The 15,136-nt window shown below is 39.6% G+C and overlaps 1 protein-coding gene across 1 annotated transcript; it reads right to left on the bottom strand.

The window, feature by feature from the left end:
* Positions 1 to 7,514: 7,514 nt before the first annotated feature.
* On the bottom strand, positions 7,515 to 10,605 carry LOC145457586 (E-selectin-like). Its single transcript, XM_080335809.1, has 5 exons — positions 10,579 to 10,605; positions 9,763 to 9,985; positions 8,252 to 8,355; positions 7,877 to 8,038; positions 7,515 to 7,793 (listed from the first exon to the last, which is right to left on the bottom strand). Exons 1-5 carry the CDS (start codon positions 10,603 to 10,605, stop codon positions 7,554 to 7,556), a joined length of 756 nt encoding a protein of 251 aa, XP_080191935.1. The 3' UTR covers positions 7,515 to 7,553.
* Between the last annotated feature and the right edge of the window lie 4,531 nt (positions 10,606 to 15,136).

The raw sequence follows: 15,136 nt of genomic DNA, 5'->3' as shown, positions 1-15,136 counted from the left end.
ACTTCGGTTCCAACCCGACAGGTCCGTCATAGAAAATTACCTATCATCATGGTGATTCTTTGACTCACGTCAAGCCACGATGACTTTGAATTACCTCAGTCCCAAGCTTCAGTGTCATGCTTGCATACCACTTGAGGTGCCCAGTATTCATCTTAATATCCAAGCATCATGCCAAAGTACTACTCCGTTCGAGCTCTCCTGGGTGAAATACATTGAATCACCATTTGTTCATCGTGTACTCATCGCAGATGCAGAAAAACATGAATAATCATAAGGGTTGGTGTGAACGTCAAGAATTGGAAGTTCGCGTTCGCAAACGAACCTTGGTAGGTTTTACATTGTGAACCTTTTACATTGTTGCACTTTATCCCATCATTATAACATATTTGGTTAAAATTCTTTTAATTTAAACCTCGTACCACTCTCTGCATTGCGAGCATGCATCTTGCCCTTTTTAAAAGTTTTATTTGCTTTGTAAGCATAGTTTGCTTTTCGTTTTTGAATATTTAGTGACTCAGACGCAGTGAGCTGCTCAGGCAATAACAATTATCGTCAATGATTGGCATCAACAATATTGAATAAAGAAGGGGTTCCTAAATCTTTTATGGTCTAGCGCCCAAATTGATATTCGAAATTGTTTCGCGACCCCACCTCTCAAATTGGCGTGCCGATTACTAAAAACGGGTCAGCACCTTCGCCCAAACCTACTCACGACATGTGGGAAAGCTGTCGACTATAAGCGCAGTAATAGCAATTACGCAATTATGAACTTCCCCCCCCCCCCGTCCTTAGATTAGGAAACTCAAACAGGAGTATAGCAATGTATTTACGTCTTTTGGAATGATTTATATCTATATCCAATCGGGGTAGGCAAGTATTGCTACGTGAATTTCTGTTTCATGCGAAATACAGATTACTATCTATAACTTATTCGACCGCGGCGTGCGCGTGCGTCCTGCATATGTATGATACTGTTAACGCGTAGCACTATCGGTTGCTATCGCTAACGTTCTATTAGTTCCTATGCTCTCGACACTTTAATCTTCATACTAATGCCCAGACACCAACCTTACGTTACACCAAGTGGCGCTTTAAAATGGCCAGGGTTGTAATGACTCGAGTCATGACTCGACTCGAGTCCGACTCGAGTCACGATTTTCTGATGACTCGACTTGACTCGAGTCATTTTTTCAAAATACGGAAATGACTCGACTCGACTCGAGTCAATCTGTGTATTGACTCGACTTGGACTCGAGTCATTGCACATGACTCGAACCAAGTCATTGACTCGAGACTCAGACGGCCAAGACCGACATTTCATTGTAATTCCGAAGCCAACAAACTATTGGGATTTCGTCTGTGGGTACTGGTACTTGAATATGCGACCAGAAACTGCTAATAGTGAGGAAAATTGGTATATTATAAATGCGAAACATTCGATATCACCAAACAGAGTTATAAAAAGTGGATTTACCAATACTTTAACTGGAAACTGAGCAGTCTATACAATGACTTGGACTCGGACTCGAGTCGTAATTCCATGACTCGGACTCGACCCTCTGCTCGCTGACTTGGACTCGGGATTGACTCGGTGGTGAATTGGAATGACTCGACTTGACTCGAGTCAAAACTATAAAAGTGAGATTGACTTGTGACTCGGAACCTTGTGACTTGGTTACAACCCTGAAAATGGCGCTGGTGTATTGCCTTATTATCGTCTGCGTGATCCCAGAGAATAGGCAAACGACCCAACTGGGGTCACGACCCCTAGTTTGGTAACCCCTTATATAAAGAATGCATCGTCTGCACCCGATATGTGTAATGTACAAAAAATACGAATTTACCCGACTTGGGTGTTGCTACTGCATAACTTATAGCTACCTTATGATAGAGTTACCATATTTTGGAAATCTGAAGAGGACACTTTTTCAAAATAGTTAATCTTGCAAAACCGGAGGAAAATCCTGCAAAATTGGTAAATTTTTCCCACTTCGTGGTCGGTTGAATAAAAAACAGACAAAGGTCAACTTTCCCGAAATACCCGCCGAAGCTTTACTTCGGTGCTGCTTTATTGTATCTGAGTCGATTTTGCCATACATTTACCCAAAATTCTCAAAAAAGAGGACAAAATCTCAAAAGAGAAGACAATTGGGCGTCTTTTCAGGACACTTTCAAAAAAGTCAAAAAGAGGACAAATCCTTTTAAAAGGGGACGTATGGTAACCCTAGCTTATGATATCTAGTAAATAAAACAGCCTCAAACTGATCGAAGGCTTCATTTACCCCCCAAGGGAGATAAAACCTATGTTACTCACTAGCAGACATTTTGTCTTGGTATATGTAGTAAGAAGCAATATCTCAGAAATTAGAGTCAATTCAGCAATACTAATGACATTTTCGGACTCCATGCCCCTCATTTTTCCCTACGCCGATCTAACTTGTGCCTTTCGAAAAATATAATTTGTTGACCTGTGATAATTGGTATCGTACTGTTGCGTTTTGGTGACAAGTTACAAACGAAATTACAGTACGCCAAAGTTTGGTATCGTATGGACTAACAGTGAATTCGGCACCTTGCATACCCTAACCCCTAACCCAAACCCAAACCTCCCGCACATATTTAATGAAACATTATTATTCAAATTTATTAATTCAGTATTGTTGCATAGTAATAATATAGTTGTATCATTTGTAATGACCGAATTCAGTGTGTCGAAGTGTGGAATTCACTTGTAACCTTCGTGTGTTGCGCGGCTAAGTAAATTTATTGCAATAAATTGTACCCGCGTTAACGAATCTGATAATTACGCTGCAATTCATCCCGTGCTCTCTGCCTGAAACTAAAATGTAAACTATAGCGACGAATCAACGTCATTTCTTCGACGACATGATTGCGAGATATATCATGAATGTTATGTAGCATTAACTTGTCTCTGTCTATGACGCAACAATACATAACTTAAATAAATATATATATATATTACCATCGATTAAAACGTATCCAACTGCAGTAAGGGAATTACAGAGGCCAATTTCGAAATGCAGTGAAGCGGATCTTAGTTTCGCTCCATCAGTCATCTAGCAACACATGTTTCCAAATCGTTGCACAATTCTTTATATTCGATGCAAACGTCTGAATAACGGACTATACACATAACAATGAGTAGTACAAAACATTTTCCGTTTATCGACTAAATTTGATCAAGAAATATTATGTGCCGATTCGGCATATCCAAAATTTAGGGATTTTAGTGTTTTTGTCTAGTCTATTTGAGCTTAGATCCAAACTGTAAAATAAATTGAAAAGTCATTTCGCAGGATTACCACCTTTCAAAATTGGTTCTTCTTCACGGGCCGAAAACTGCCGACCGCTCACTGTACGTTTATATTTACAACTTCATAATTTGCTATCGGAAGTGACTGTTTAGTAATTTTCAATTGACACACTGGAATACCGTCCGAGATCAACAAATTGACGAAAACTGGTTTTGTTGTATTGATGCTACATTTGATCGTTATTATTTATACATATTTGGTCGATTTCGATATCACATAGAGAACCTTGTGATCGAATTATCACAAACTAATGTTTACAGGATGGTTACAGGATGTTCCTTGTCTTGCCTACTGATGAAGATCGTCTGTGTTTCTATGATATGTTAAATGGATATTTGGTGAATTGATCGAGCATAGCCGAGCACTTAGTCTGTTCCAACCTAAGACAACCGTCGGAATTTGATTGCGGAAGTATCATTTTCCAATGGCGTGTGTCTTACATAAAGAATTGTATTTCAGTTTAATCTGATGCACGGTAAGCAATGCCGATCCACTTGAGTTACGTTACGTTCCATCGACAGTGAATTAATTTTCTACCTGTTGCGTGGCACAATCTTGTAAGGACTCACTAACAATGGATCCGTGAGGTATTCAAAACCCGCGAGCAACGCTTGACTAGAAGGTACTAATAACACTTGGTAACGTGACGTAAGATGAACAATTACATTTGTCTTACGCACCGTATAGGTTAAAATGTTGTAATTTGGATACGACATATCATATCATATCAGCATATCATAATATTAATTCCATTGAATTTGGATTTTCATTCCCAAAATATGAGTTTTTAATGCAGTATCCACCAATGTCGGAATGACTAGAGACTCGAGTAATATCTTTTGAATGCATTTGCGATTCACTATTCTAAAATGCCTTGAATTGACTAGGACGCGGCGCATGAGAAATATAAAGGGGCCGGTTATACTTGGCTACAAATCGTCGATTTAAGTCACAATTGACCAATTATTCGACTTCACAATAAAATTTATCAGATGCCAGTCGTGCTGAAAGGTAACCATGCTCCAAGCAATCACTACTATTGATTTCCCGAATTCCGTCTAAGAGTGATTACCATAAATCATGTTTCAATTTTGGTGGAAAATAGGCCATTCATGAGATATCATGTCCATCAGTCAAGATCCTGTTTGAAGGGAACCAGGGTGCTGTGGGTTTTGAAAAGATTTACGCTATGGGGTCATATTTCATAAATCGTGCAGAAGTAGTTTTCGTCATCGGTATGGTTCGCTTATCAGTCTGTGGACACGTTGGAGTTTTACGGTCATATTCTAATGTGCTATTTCGTAGCAGTCAATTTGCTTCTGAAACGAATGTGGTCGATACTCGCTAATTCGGGGTCATATATTACGAATATAAACCTGAAACTTGTTGATCAGCTTTAGTTTCTGAGATATTGTACCATGTAAAATGTGCTTTACTTGCTGACGTGGAGAACATGGTGCAGTTTCTGTTGTATCTAGCATCGTTCAGATACCTTGGCACCTAATAAATTGGTTCGAAAGTAGATGCCCCGTCCAACTAATTTTATTTCTTTTAAATTAGCATATAACATTTTGTGTATTCATTTTTCAAACATATAGGACAAGCGGAGAGTGTACACACGAGCCACGAAAACAAGCCCAACTGCACTCTTTGGATATATCTCAATACGAATGGGTGTATGTGCATCGTTTTACCCATTGGAAGGGTGTGAAAGTGCAATTTTATAGATGAAAGTGTTGTTTACCTGACTTACACCATTTTCAGATTTAGTGTCACTAGATTGTTCGACTGTACTATGGCTACCCGACTCTCTCAAAAACTGAAAATGTAACAGTAAAGAATTCATTCGCGACATGGAGTTTTGGCACAAGCCAAGTTTGAATAGCCACATCAATACGCAGTATTTGTACATCAAAAAATGTGACTGCGAGGATTGCGATAAATAATTCAGTTGCTGCAATAACATGATGTGTCATTTGAAAACTCAAAAGTTCAAATGAGGGTCAAAGAATATTTTCTCGGAGTTTTTAGTAGTGTGTTCACTCATTTATGACGACATGAAGCACGAGGACATTTGTACCGGATCCGTGGATATTAAAATAACATGACTCGTAAGGTATTCGTTGCCATGACCGTACCAATGTGGCATTGCGGATACGAAATGTTAGCTGTAATACTAGCTAGGGATGGTGTGAACCTCTGAAAGGTTCAGGTTCGTGTGAACGCGAACCTTTTTGAAAGGTTCTGTGCGAACGCGAACGTGAACCTCATGACGTCACGTGACGTTATATTGCTAATTCCAACCCTACATTTTGGAGAAGTTATAGCTTATATTATTAATGTACAGTTGTAAACGATATCTAGCGACGACTCGGGCCACATAATGCCACAATGCTGAAGTACATATTGATGTTTTAAACATCGCTAAATGTATCAACTGGGGCAATCAAATGATATAATAATTCCATAAAATCAATATCTTTCGTCGCTTTGCCGACAATTTCGACAAGGGCTTGCAAGGGATATAAGCTTACGCCTTAACGATCAGGTCAGACGTGACAATGTATTCGGCGTGTGAGTATTGCTACGTTGATATTGAGCAGAGTGTACTTGCTACCGATATTATTTTAACAAGTTATACAGCTGTAGCCAACACCCCAATCGCACGGATCTGTTTTTTATGATACAATAAAAATAGGAAATCAAGATTGACCCCGTACGCCTGCTATATTTCTTACATCAGACAATGATATCAATTTCATTGATTGGTTGAATGAGCAATTAAACATCATTCGCTGAATACCTACATGTAGTGTATTTCGCTCTTGATGTTGTGTGATTGCGGGTCAAGCTCACGGCAGAGAGTCACTAAATATTCACCAACGGAAAGCTGGATATTTCGACCAAACTTTTGTAACAAATCAGGTAAAAATTTTGAGATTGTCAAGGTGCATGTGCGTTTAGTGTTGATCCTTTCATTCTGCCAGCGCCATGCATAGTGTGGTTCGCCGTTGAAATGCAATCAATTTCAACTAAAGATGTTATAATGAAGTGAAAATTGTAATATATGAAAAAGGTTCACAGTGCAGAACTTGCCAAGGTTCGGTTGTGAACGTGAACCTCTAAATTTCCGAGGTTCACACACAGAAAGCGAACGTGAACCTGAAGTTCACACCATCCCTATACTACTAGCTGACTTGGACTCGGACTAGACTCGGTGGTGATTTGAAAATGACTCGACTTGACTCGATTGAAAACTATAAAAATGAGATTGACTCGTGATTCGAAACATTGTGACTTGGTTACAGCCCTGGGTAATCCCAGAATTATCAACGAAAAACTCAAATAAATTTGCTTCTACCGGTTGGAATTGAGTGAAATTTATTTACCAATTTTTTTGTGTGTAAATACCGTATCAATTTCAATTTAAAAATATTTTGAATTAAATTTAAAATTGGAATCTTTAATAGCTTCGCAATTGCCGATTGGAATGGATTCAAACTAGGTGGCAACCTTAGCAAGCAAGATTTGTAAAAAATAAGTTTTTTGAACAGCCCTATTAGAAAGTGATGTTTTTTCGAGCGAAAAATGAAAAACGACATAACAATGACTAGCAGGAAATTAGTCAACTTTATTGCAATAGACACGTTAAAACGATGGTGATACAATTCGCAAAAATACTTTCCACGCTGGAATAAACGGCCACAAAAGGGATATAAACTGACAAGCCGGTAAAATACACTTCAATACATTTTTCGAGCGATAGTCAATATCTGGAAGTTTTTTTGCCGCGATAATGTAGATTATACGAAATCTAAACTAAGCTTGGGGCTGCATTTTTCGCAATGCATTGTCATGCTCTGATATCACATTATTTGTTTTTTAGAACGCCAATCATTTAATTACACTTTGACAGGAACATATTCGAGGTTGCCAAAAACCTCTGTATGATGCGGAAATCTATACAGCGAGAACACTATCTTAAAATCTAACGTGCATAACAACATTCATAAGTTGCATCATTGATAAAGTCATTGGAGGAGATTTGATATTGTTGCGTGCTCACACAAACATCAAACACATTAGAAAGTGGAGCTTGCAACCTGGCTAAAGATCCTTATTTAGCACCCGCACTTCTATGCCCCGCAAAGACACACATACGATCATAGCGCTCAACAATTGGGAACAAGGTATATATATATAAAATTTATCAACGACTCAGCAGTCTGCTGATGACGGCATTTTATCCGCATCACATGGTACGGGGTAGATTTGCTTCACAACCAGTTCGCGAATCAGAGAGGCAGCCGCAGCAATCGCAGACGAACGCGGCGACTCATGGTCGTTGGAGCATTCGGTCTGAATCCCAGTATCTTTGTCAAAGCATTTTCCAGTCCATAACACTTTTATTGAGTGCAGTTCCGAAGTGCAAATAAACATTTTGCCGCCATAGTCAACCTGGATTGTCGAATGGATTGTTGAATGTATTGCTCGGAAAATATTTAATGCAAAATTATTCGAACAGTATCACACTAGTTCACCTTGATAGACGAATAGGCTTGCATGGCGAGCAGAGTATTGGAAACGCCAACCCAACTAGTCGAAAATTCGCATTTATCTCCAATGGTACAGATCGGACACACACACGAAGGGGCTCGTGATGACCAACTTCTGTTTCGTTGACACGTGATAGAGGACACCCCCTACGCATTGAGGAGAAATGTTATCGGAAACATTACAGCGAGTATCTGAAATTATCGCCAGTCGGCGAATGTTGTCTAGCAAATCGACTATACTCTGATGCGAGAAACGAAAAGCAGCAATAATCAAAAGTATTTTGTGATTCGCTTCAACGATACCGCAAGGTATGCCCGAGAAACCCAAATATAGTTAGATGTTAATCTTAGGTAACTTACGTGGATAACGTGGGGTTTGTTGCATGTAACGGTGCAGACAGAGTCTTCAAAGGTTTTATTGGTACATTTCAGCTCTCCGTTGGTTATTGTTAGACTCTTGCACGCTAGAAGAAATGAATTTGCTTGAAAGATTCTATTTTAATAGCACCAGTTAAAACAGGGGCCTTCAATTCAAAGCGGATCACGGGACACTTTTCAAATTTCGTAGGGGCCGCACTCCGCAGGCCGCATGAATTCAATTTCGAGATAAAATGAGTCACATATTTTCCAAACCACGTTTAAAAAACTTAACGTTAGTACTACGCTGTGTTCTCTAACTCTAAATATGATTGTAGTAACTCTCATTCGATTTAGAACTAAGAACCGCGCAAAATACCTGACAGCACTTTTCAACGACTAAAGCTTGATTTCGTGGCGAAGCCCTGAGTCTTAATCTAATGATCTCGGTCTTGGCAGTGTCTGGGCCGTTGCATGTCCATATCAGCTAATTCCTACTCCATGGAATGCTATTACACCATCATCGAAATCGAATCAGCTAGTGCAGTGCTTTTCAGCCTGTGGGAAGGTACGCACTCATACGGATAAAAAATTGTAGTGCGGATGACAAGTGTGGTGCGGATACAGATCCGCATGAGTGCGAATGAAAATAGTAAATAATTGATACTTTTTCTGACGTGGAGTAATTCAAACAAACCTAATGTGTGATTCAAGTGCTGCTAACCTTTGTCGTAGCGACGCCATTGTAAACACTTGTTTGGCTTACGACGTGCCACTAATCGTAGCTTTTACAATAAATTTGTTTTAAACCAGCCGTAGTGAATTAATATTTGCGCACTATAGTTATTACGCAATCAAAAGTCTGGATCGAAATCTTGTGTAGTTGCAGGCATTCAGGGCCTCAGCCCATCTCAGCTTGCGACACGAGCAAAAAAAAAAATGACGTTAAATTGACTTTCAGTTTTCTTCCTCTTAACAATGATCATATTTTCGTGATTCGATTATCACGAAGCACGTATATAGTAGTACATACCGTCATTACAGACACACATTTGCAAGTTACTGAAACGCAACATTTTCCTCTTCAGGGCTCTTAAAGTATATGGATCGAGAAGGGCATAATTTTGATTCGCAACTGAACCGGGGCGGTTGTAATAGGCTATGTATGTAATATTTGTTGGATTCATTGTAAAATATTTTCGTGTGGATAGTTCGTGCTTGTCCAACTTCAGTCACGAGGGCCAAACCACCGCAAAAAAATATTTTACAAGAAATTCAACAAATATATACTACAGTGAGAAATAGTGATGTTGGGCACAGTAGGAGAAAAGCTTATTTTTGACAAAAATAACGATACTCTTAAACTGAAATCAATTTCGGCATTTCAGCACTTAGCCTTCTTCCGAAATCTCAAATCAGGCCACGTGCTGATGACCCCCGTGGTAAAGCAACCAACACAGCTAGATATACACTAGGAGAGTAAAGCAAAGTTTGAAATATGTATGAATTCTTACCTCTTTCACAAGTTGGTTGCTTAGTTGACCATTTCCCTGCTGTACACAAAACTGATTCACTACCGAAAATTGAATATCCTTCGTCGCATAGAAACCGACATTTTGCTGCGGTATTGTGCGTCGCGACGCTGCATATCACGTCACCGTGATTAGGTTTTATCACTGGTGGACAGGCTGCACCCTTGCCTAAGAAGATATTCGGTTTAAAACAGGGGTGGGAAAGCTATGGCCTGCGACGACAGTTGGCGCGGCGCTTGAAACTCCAACGGAATGTTACAAAAATATCGATAAAAGGTGTACTAAAGATCTAATTGCCGCAGCCACTCCACTAATCTTTTTTTCATAATACATTTACCATGATATTGATAATTTATAGTATTACTGCAGTCTTGTTGTTAATATTTTATTGCCGTCGCGATAGCCCGATCTCGGGGCACAAGCATTGTGAAAGGTTTCGGGGCCAAACATCCTGGAAATTCAAAACAGAAAAGACGTGAATACCATTATTATTATTATTATCCTCGCCATCTCACCCGCGTGAGCGGTGTCTTACAAAAAGCCAAGAAGTGGGCCGTGCTATAAGTCGGAAGTTGTGGAATGAAAGTGAAGATATCGGCCCGGTGTAAATGACCATAGCAGTCGACAAACACCATGAATACCTCTGCCAAGTGAGTCGCGGACTAGAAGGCACGGGCGGTAGCCTATACCAAATTAGGGACAAATACCATGACAAAAGTAGTTTCGAGCATTTGTCACTTGAAGAGAGCCATGCTATTGGGGCGATATGTGGGCAAGTACAGATTTACAAATATATACCACATGACAGAACGAAATCGGCGACATGAGATAACATTTCGGGGACGATCAGTAAATTTTCGAGTGTTGGCTGCGATTTTCAGGTCACGCGCCCTGTTGAATAAAAAGGTTTTGTAAAAATCATATCGATGATAGTGCAGAAAAAATTGTTCCACTTTTTCAGGTACTGTGCGATATTCGCATAGATCGGTGTGACTACAGCCAATTTTGTTTGCGCTTTTAGGCGTGAATGGCCTGAACGAAAAAGAAATAATAGGCGTTCGTAAAGCGTATGTCGATGTCTCGATGGAAAGTGCCATTGGTCAATGATTTATGGAGGTGACGATAGTGCGCTCCTTGCTCTTATCGTTGATATTCGGCGTTCTAGGTCTATTTACAGCAGTGTTTCTTAACCTGGTCGTTAACGTCCCCAAGGGGCGATTTAGATTTTGAAGGGGGCGAGAACGCGATATGGGAGTCACTGGCCTCAGAGGGTGGTATGGGGGCGACGATGAAAAATGGGTTCGCAGTAGCTAGGCCATTGCATGCCAAGCCAATATACCTATTCATGTCCGCTGTTTCGTCTTACGCTGCTGCCATCGCCGAAGGGGTTTCAACTAGTGTGGATATAGTGATGTTTGACACTCAAGAATAGCTTATTTTCAAACAACAACAACAACAGCAATATTTCGAAACTGAAATCAAATTCAGCATTTTGAAATGCTTTAATTAGCGTTCTTCCTAAATTCGTAATAAGGCGTGTAGGGCCACGTGTTGGTGAGCCCTGCTGTATACAATACTATACTTCAGCGTTTACTTATGCATCACTCCTCATGGCCTACTAAAAACATGCCATGCTCACTTATGTTTTAATACGTCTTTTCCGGTGTCACAGAATGTTGAATGTCAAGAATCGAATGTCCTAGAATCGATAAGCATTTAATTCTATTCTGAAGTAACGCGCACTTCGGGGTTCGTATTGAGCTGTTAATTATTATAATCAGTCTCCATTCACGTGGATGTCTATATAACATAGACCAGGGGCGGGCAACTTCTCCATTCGGCTGGCCAGATATTGGAAAATTAAGTACTTGGCGGGCCGGATTGCTGAATCGATACATTATTCGCCCATTTATCCACATATATACAAGGAATAAATCGTGTTTAATGAATGTATTTTAACGACAGCAATTTAACTTTAAAGCCATTTCTCGCCAGTAATGACAGAGGCAATGTGGATTTAAGAACAGCATTGTCATACAGGCACCACCGTGTCTGCTTATCTCTGATCAATCAACACATTGTACAATCCTTAATGAAAATTTCAAGGCGTTCGATAAGCCCGGTACCAAATACCAAATATCAACTCGTTAGGGTTTCGTAGGTGAGAAATAGCGTGGTTGTTCAACTGTGTGGCCTATTTTATCTCGATATTGAATTCATGCAGCCCGCGGCGTCGGAATTTGAAAGTGGCCCGCGACCCGTTTTGAGTTGGCGAACCCTGGCATACGAATGTGTCTTACAAAAGGCTAGAAGTGTGCCGTGCAGCAAGTCAACGGTTACGGAATCAAAAATAAGAAATAGCGGCCTGGTGTAAATGACCAAGTCGACAAACACCATAATTACCGTAAATGACATCAGGGTTGAGTACATCGTAAATGCCGATAATGCAAGTCTTCCCGCTTCGACGAACTTACGCGCAAGCTCCTCCCTCGCTCGCTGCGCATACAAGTGTATAATTAAATACAATATCAATGTCAATAAAATTTGATGTATGTATGTAAGGAGTGGGAAATCTCGGAAGACTGGGGCCGCGGGCCACATTATCATGTAAGACGGAAAATTATCCGCGGGCCGGACAAAATCCCTTCGCGGGCCGGATCCGGCCCGTGGGCCGTATGTTGCCCGCCCCTGACATACACGATGCAAAAGAAGGCCTTTATATCACGGCAATAAGGAAGAAAAATAGTTCAGAAACAGCCTTTCTCGAAATATAACAGTATATATTCAAACTGGAGAAGAATTAACAGGATAAACACACGCGTTCAACTAACAGGATTAGCAGATGCATGATGATAAATTCATTAAAGTTATCATAATATAGGGTTACCATATTTTGGAATCGGTAAGGAGGACACTTTATCAAAAATTTCAAAAAGTTTTTCTATCACATTATCAGGTGGTTGACTGAACAAAATGTCAAATTTCTCGCTCTGTGCCCAAAATACAGTTTTTCATTTACATTATCAAGTTAACTTTCCGGCTCAGCTCCCAAAATAGCCACAGGACCGCGTTACTTCAGTGCTGATTTACTGTATCTCAGTCGAATTTACAACGTTAAAAGGATACACCAGGCAAGCACTGTTATAATGTATGCCTACGAAATTGTACATGTACACCAGCCAATATAATCCAATCAATATAACCAATATAGCCATAATATTTACGACATTTAAAGAGCCACTTGTTAGTCATATATGTATAGTAGGAATTGTGCGAGCATTCTGTTCCCATTAGTGCTCGGTATTCGAACCTTGAGAATTCAGAGGTTCATGATATTGGACGAACCTCAATAAGATCTGCTCTGTGAAAAACCAGTAGTTTTCAGATCATGATAAAAATTCCTTGGATTTCAGCTGCAAAGCAATGATGAAAAAAAAATTCAATAGAAAACCAAGAAGACTTTGTGAAGGCATAAATCATGACATGTAACAAAAAGTTGGGTGAAGTCAGATTAATGACTTCTATTTCGACAATATAGGATACAGCCAGGTACGTAGATAGATAGGAAAACATCGAACCAAAAGTCCAAATAAATGAATCCGAATATTTGCTAATTTTGATAACTAGAATCGAATATGTAGGCTATTATTTGTCAACACAAATTTACAATAATATAGGCTTACCATATTTTAGAAATGTAAAAAGAGGACACTTTTTCAGAAATTTCAGACATGCAAAACTGGAGAAGAATTCTCAAAAACCGGTAAATTTTTCCCACTTCGTGATCGATTGACTAAAAAAAAAAATGGTCATCACTTCCGCTCAGAGCTCAAAATAACGTTTTTCTCTCCACATTGCCAGGTGGATGACTAAAAAAAAAAAAAAAGGTATTCTTTCCGCTCAGAGCTAAAATCACCTTCGAAATACCCACCGGAGCTTCACTTCTGCGCTAATTTGCGGCATATCACTCGCAATTTCCCCTAAATCTGACCTAAATTTTCAAAAAAGAGGACAAAATCTCAAAAAAGAGGACAAAAGGGCGTCCTCCGAGGACACTTTCAAAAAAGTCAAAAAGAGGACAAATCCTCTTAAAAGAGGACGTATGGTAAGCCTACAATAATACCTATGAAGAGACGCAGGTACATTTGCTGGGAATTAGACTAGGGACGTCAGAGACGTTCGAAGATTAGCACCAAACGTAATATATAATATGCTTTCTACAGCCGGTGCAGACCAATGTCACTCTATTATGACAAGTCGTCCGACCATATTTTCATGGAGCGAGAAATGTTGCACAACTTGATGTGGTCGCAGTAGGGAGCGTGGCGACGGACGCCAGTGTAGGTTTAATTAGTTTGGGTTCGCGGCGCAAATATGACTGGATGTGCTGTGAAAGGTCGGGAAAATAAAGCATCAGGTGAGGATAGCTCATGAAAGAAGAAAAATATTGTCTGATATGATAGACTGTCCTGATCCATTTCGCTTCCCAAGAAATCCAATCCTCAACATCGTCACTTCAGAAGAAGTGGGATCAAAGGTACAATACCGCAGTATTAGTAGTAAGTCTACTGTACTACATGTAGCGTCCGTAAAATATCAAATAAAGAGAGCTTGGTCTTTCACATGCACAATAAAAAATGAGGACCGTTAATTTCTCGAAAATGATATGGGATGAAGTTTAACTTGGATACAGTCCACTATTGTTATGAGCATTCTAATTGAGTGATACAAATACTGAAATACAAATCTGAAGTCACTATCAGCTTTGATCATTGCCTAGTTAAACGATACTTTCATCCTTCATGACTTGATATTTTCCTAATCGTGGGTTGGGTCTATATTTTATGAAGCACATGGTTTTACTGCAAGAATTCCAACAACTTTGGAATATCACTCTTGGTATTGTCCTAGTCGTGGGTTCTATTTTATGCAGCATATGATTTTACTGCGAGAATTTCACAAATGGAGAGAAGACTTTGGAATTTCACTCTTGAAATTAATATTTGCTTGCTCAAAAACAGTTCAAGGTGGTTGCTGTTGTTTCGGATGAGGCTTAATGTGGATGAAGGAAGCGGCTGGCTGGTAAGATTCAATTGTAGGCTACTGCTGCAAAGTAACATGGCTTAACATTGTATAATTTTTCTTTGCAGATTGGAATTGATATGAAATACCACATCCCTTCTATTTGCTGAAAAATCTAAGATCAGCCCTAAATTGTCCGTCAAGCATATTCAACCATCCATCACGATACCATATGATGCGGTGAGGACAGCTGAGACATTGTTTGATGCTGCACAACCTTTTAATCATTGAATACCTTATTAGTATTCTCTCCTTGGTCATGGAATAGTGTTGG

Source organism: Botryllus schlosseri, chromosome 15 (assembly GCF_051294905.1).
Source record: "Botryllus schlosseri isolate E-star chromosome 15, Bs_hap1, whole genome shotgun sequence".
NCBI classification, from domain to species: Eukaryota; Metazoa; Chordata; class Ascidiacea; order Stolidobranchia; family Styelidae; genus Botryllus; species Botryllus schlosseri.
The sequence above is the reverse complement of the archived record's forward strand: the minus strand, read 5'-3'. Positions and strand labels throughout refer to the sequence as shown.

Coding starts and splice junctions, on each gene's coding strand:
- LOC145457586 (XM_080335809.1), bottom strand. CDS start 10,605: ATGTCGCCGATTTCGTTCTGTCATGTG. Junction 9,986..10,578: donor CGATTTCGTTCTGTCATGTG/GTATATATTTGT, acceptor CGCAGGCCATAG/CTTTCCCACCCCTGTTTTAA. Junction 8,356..9,762: donor GCAACCAACTTGTGAAAGAG/GTAAGAATTCAT, acceptor CATTTCTTCTAG/CGTGCAAGAGTCTAACAATA.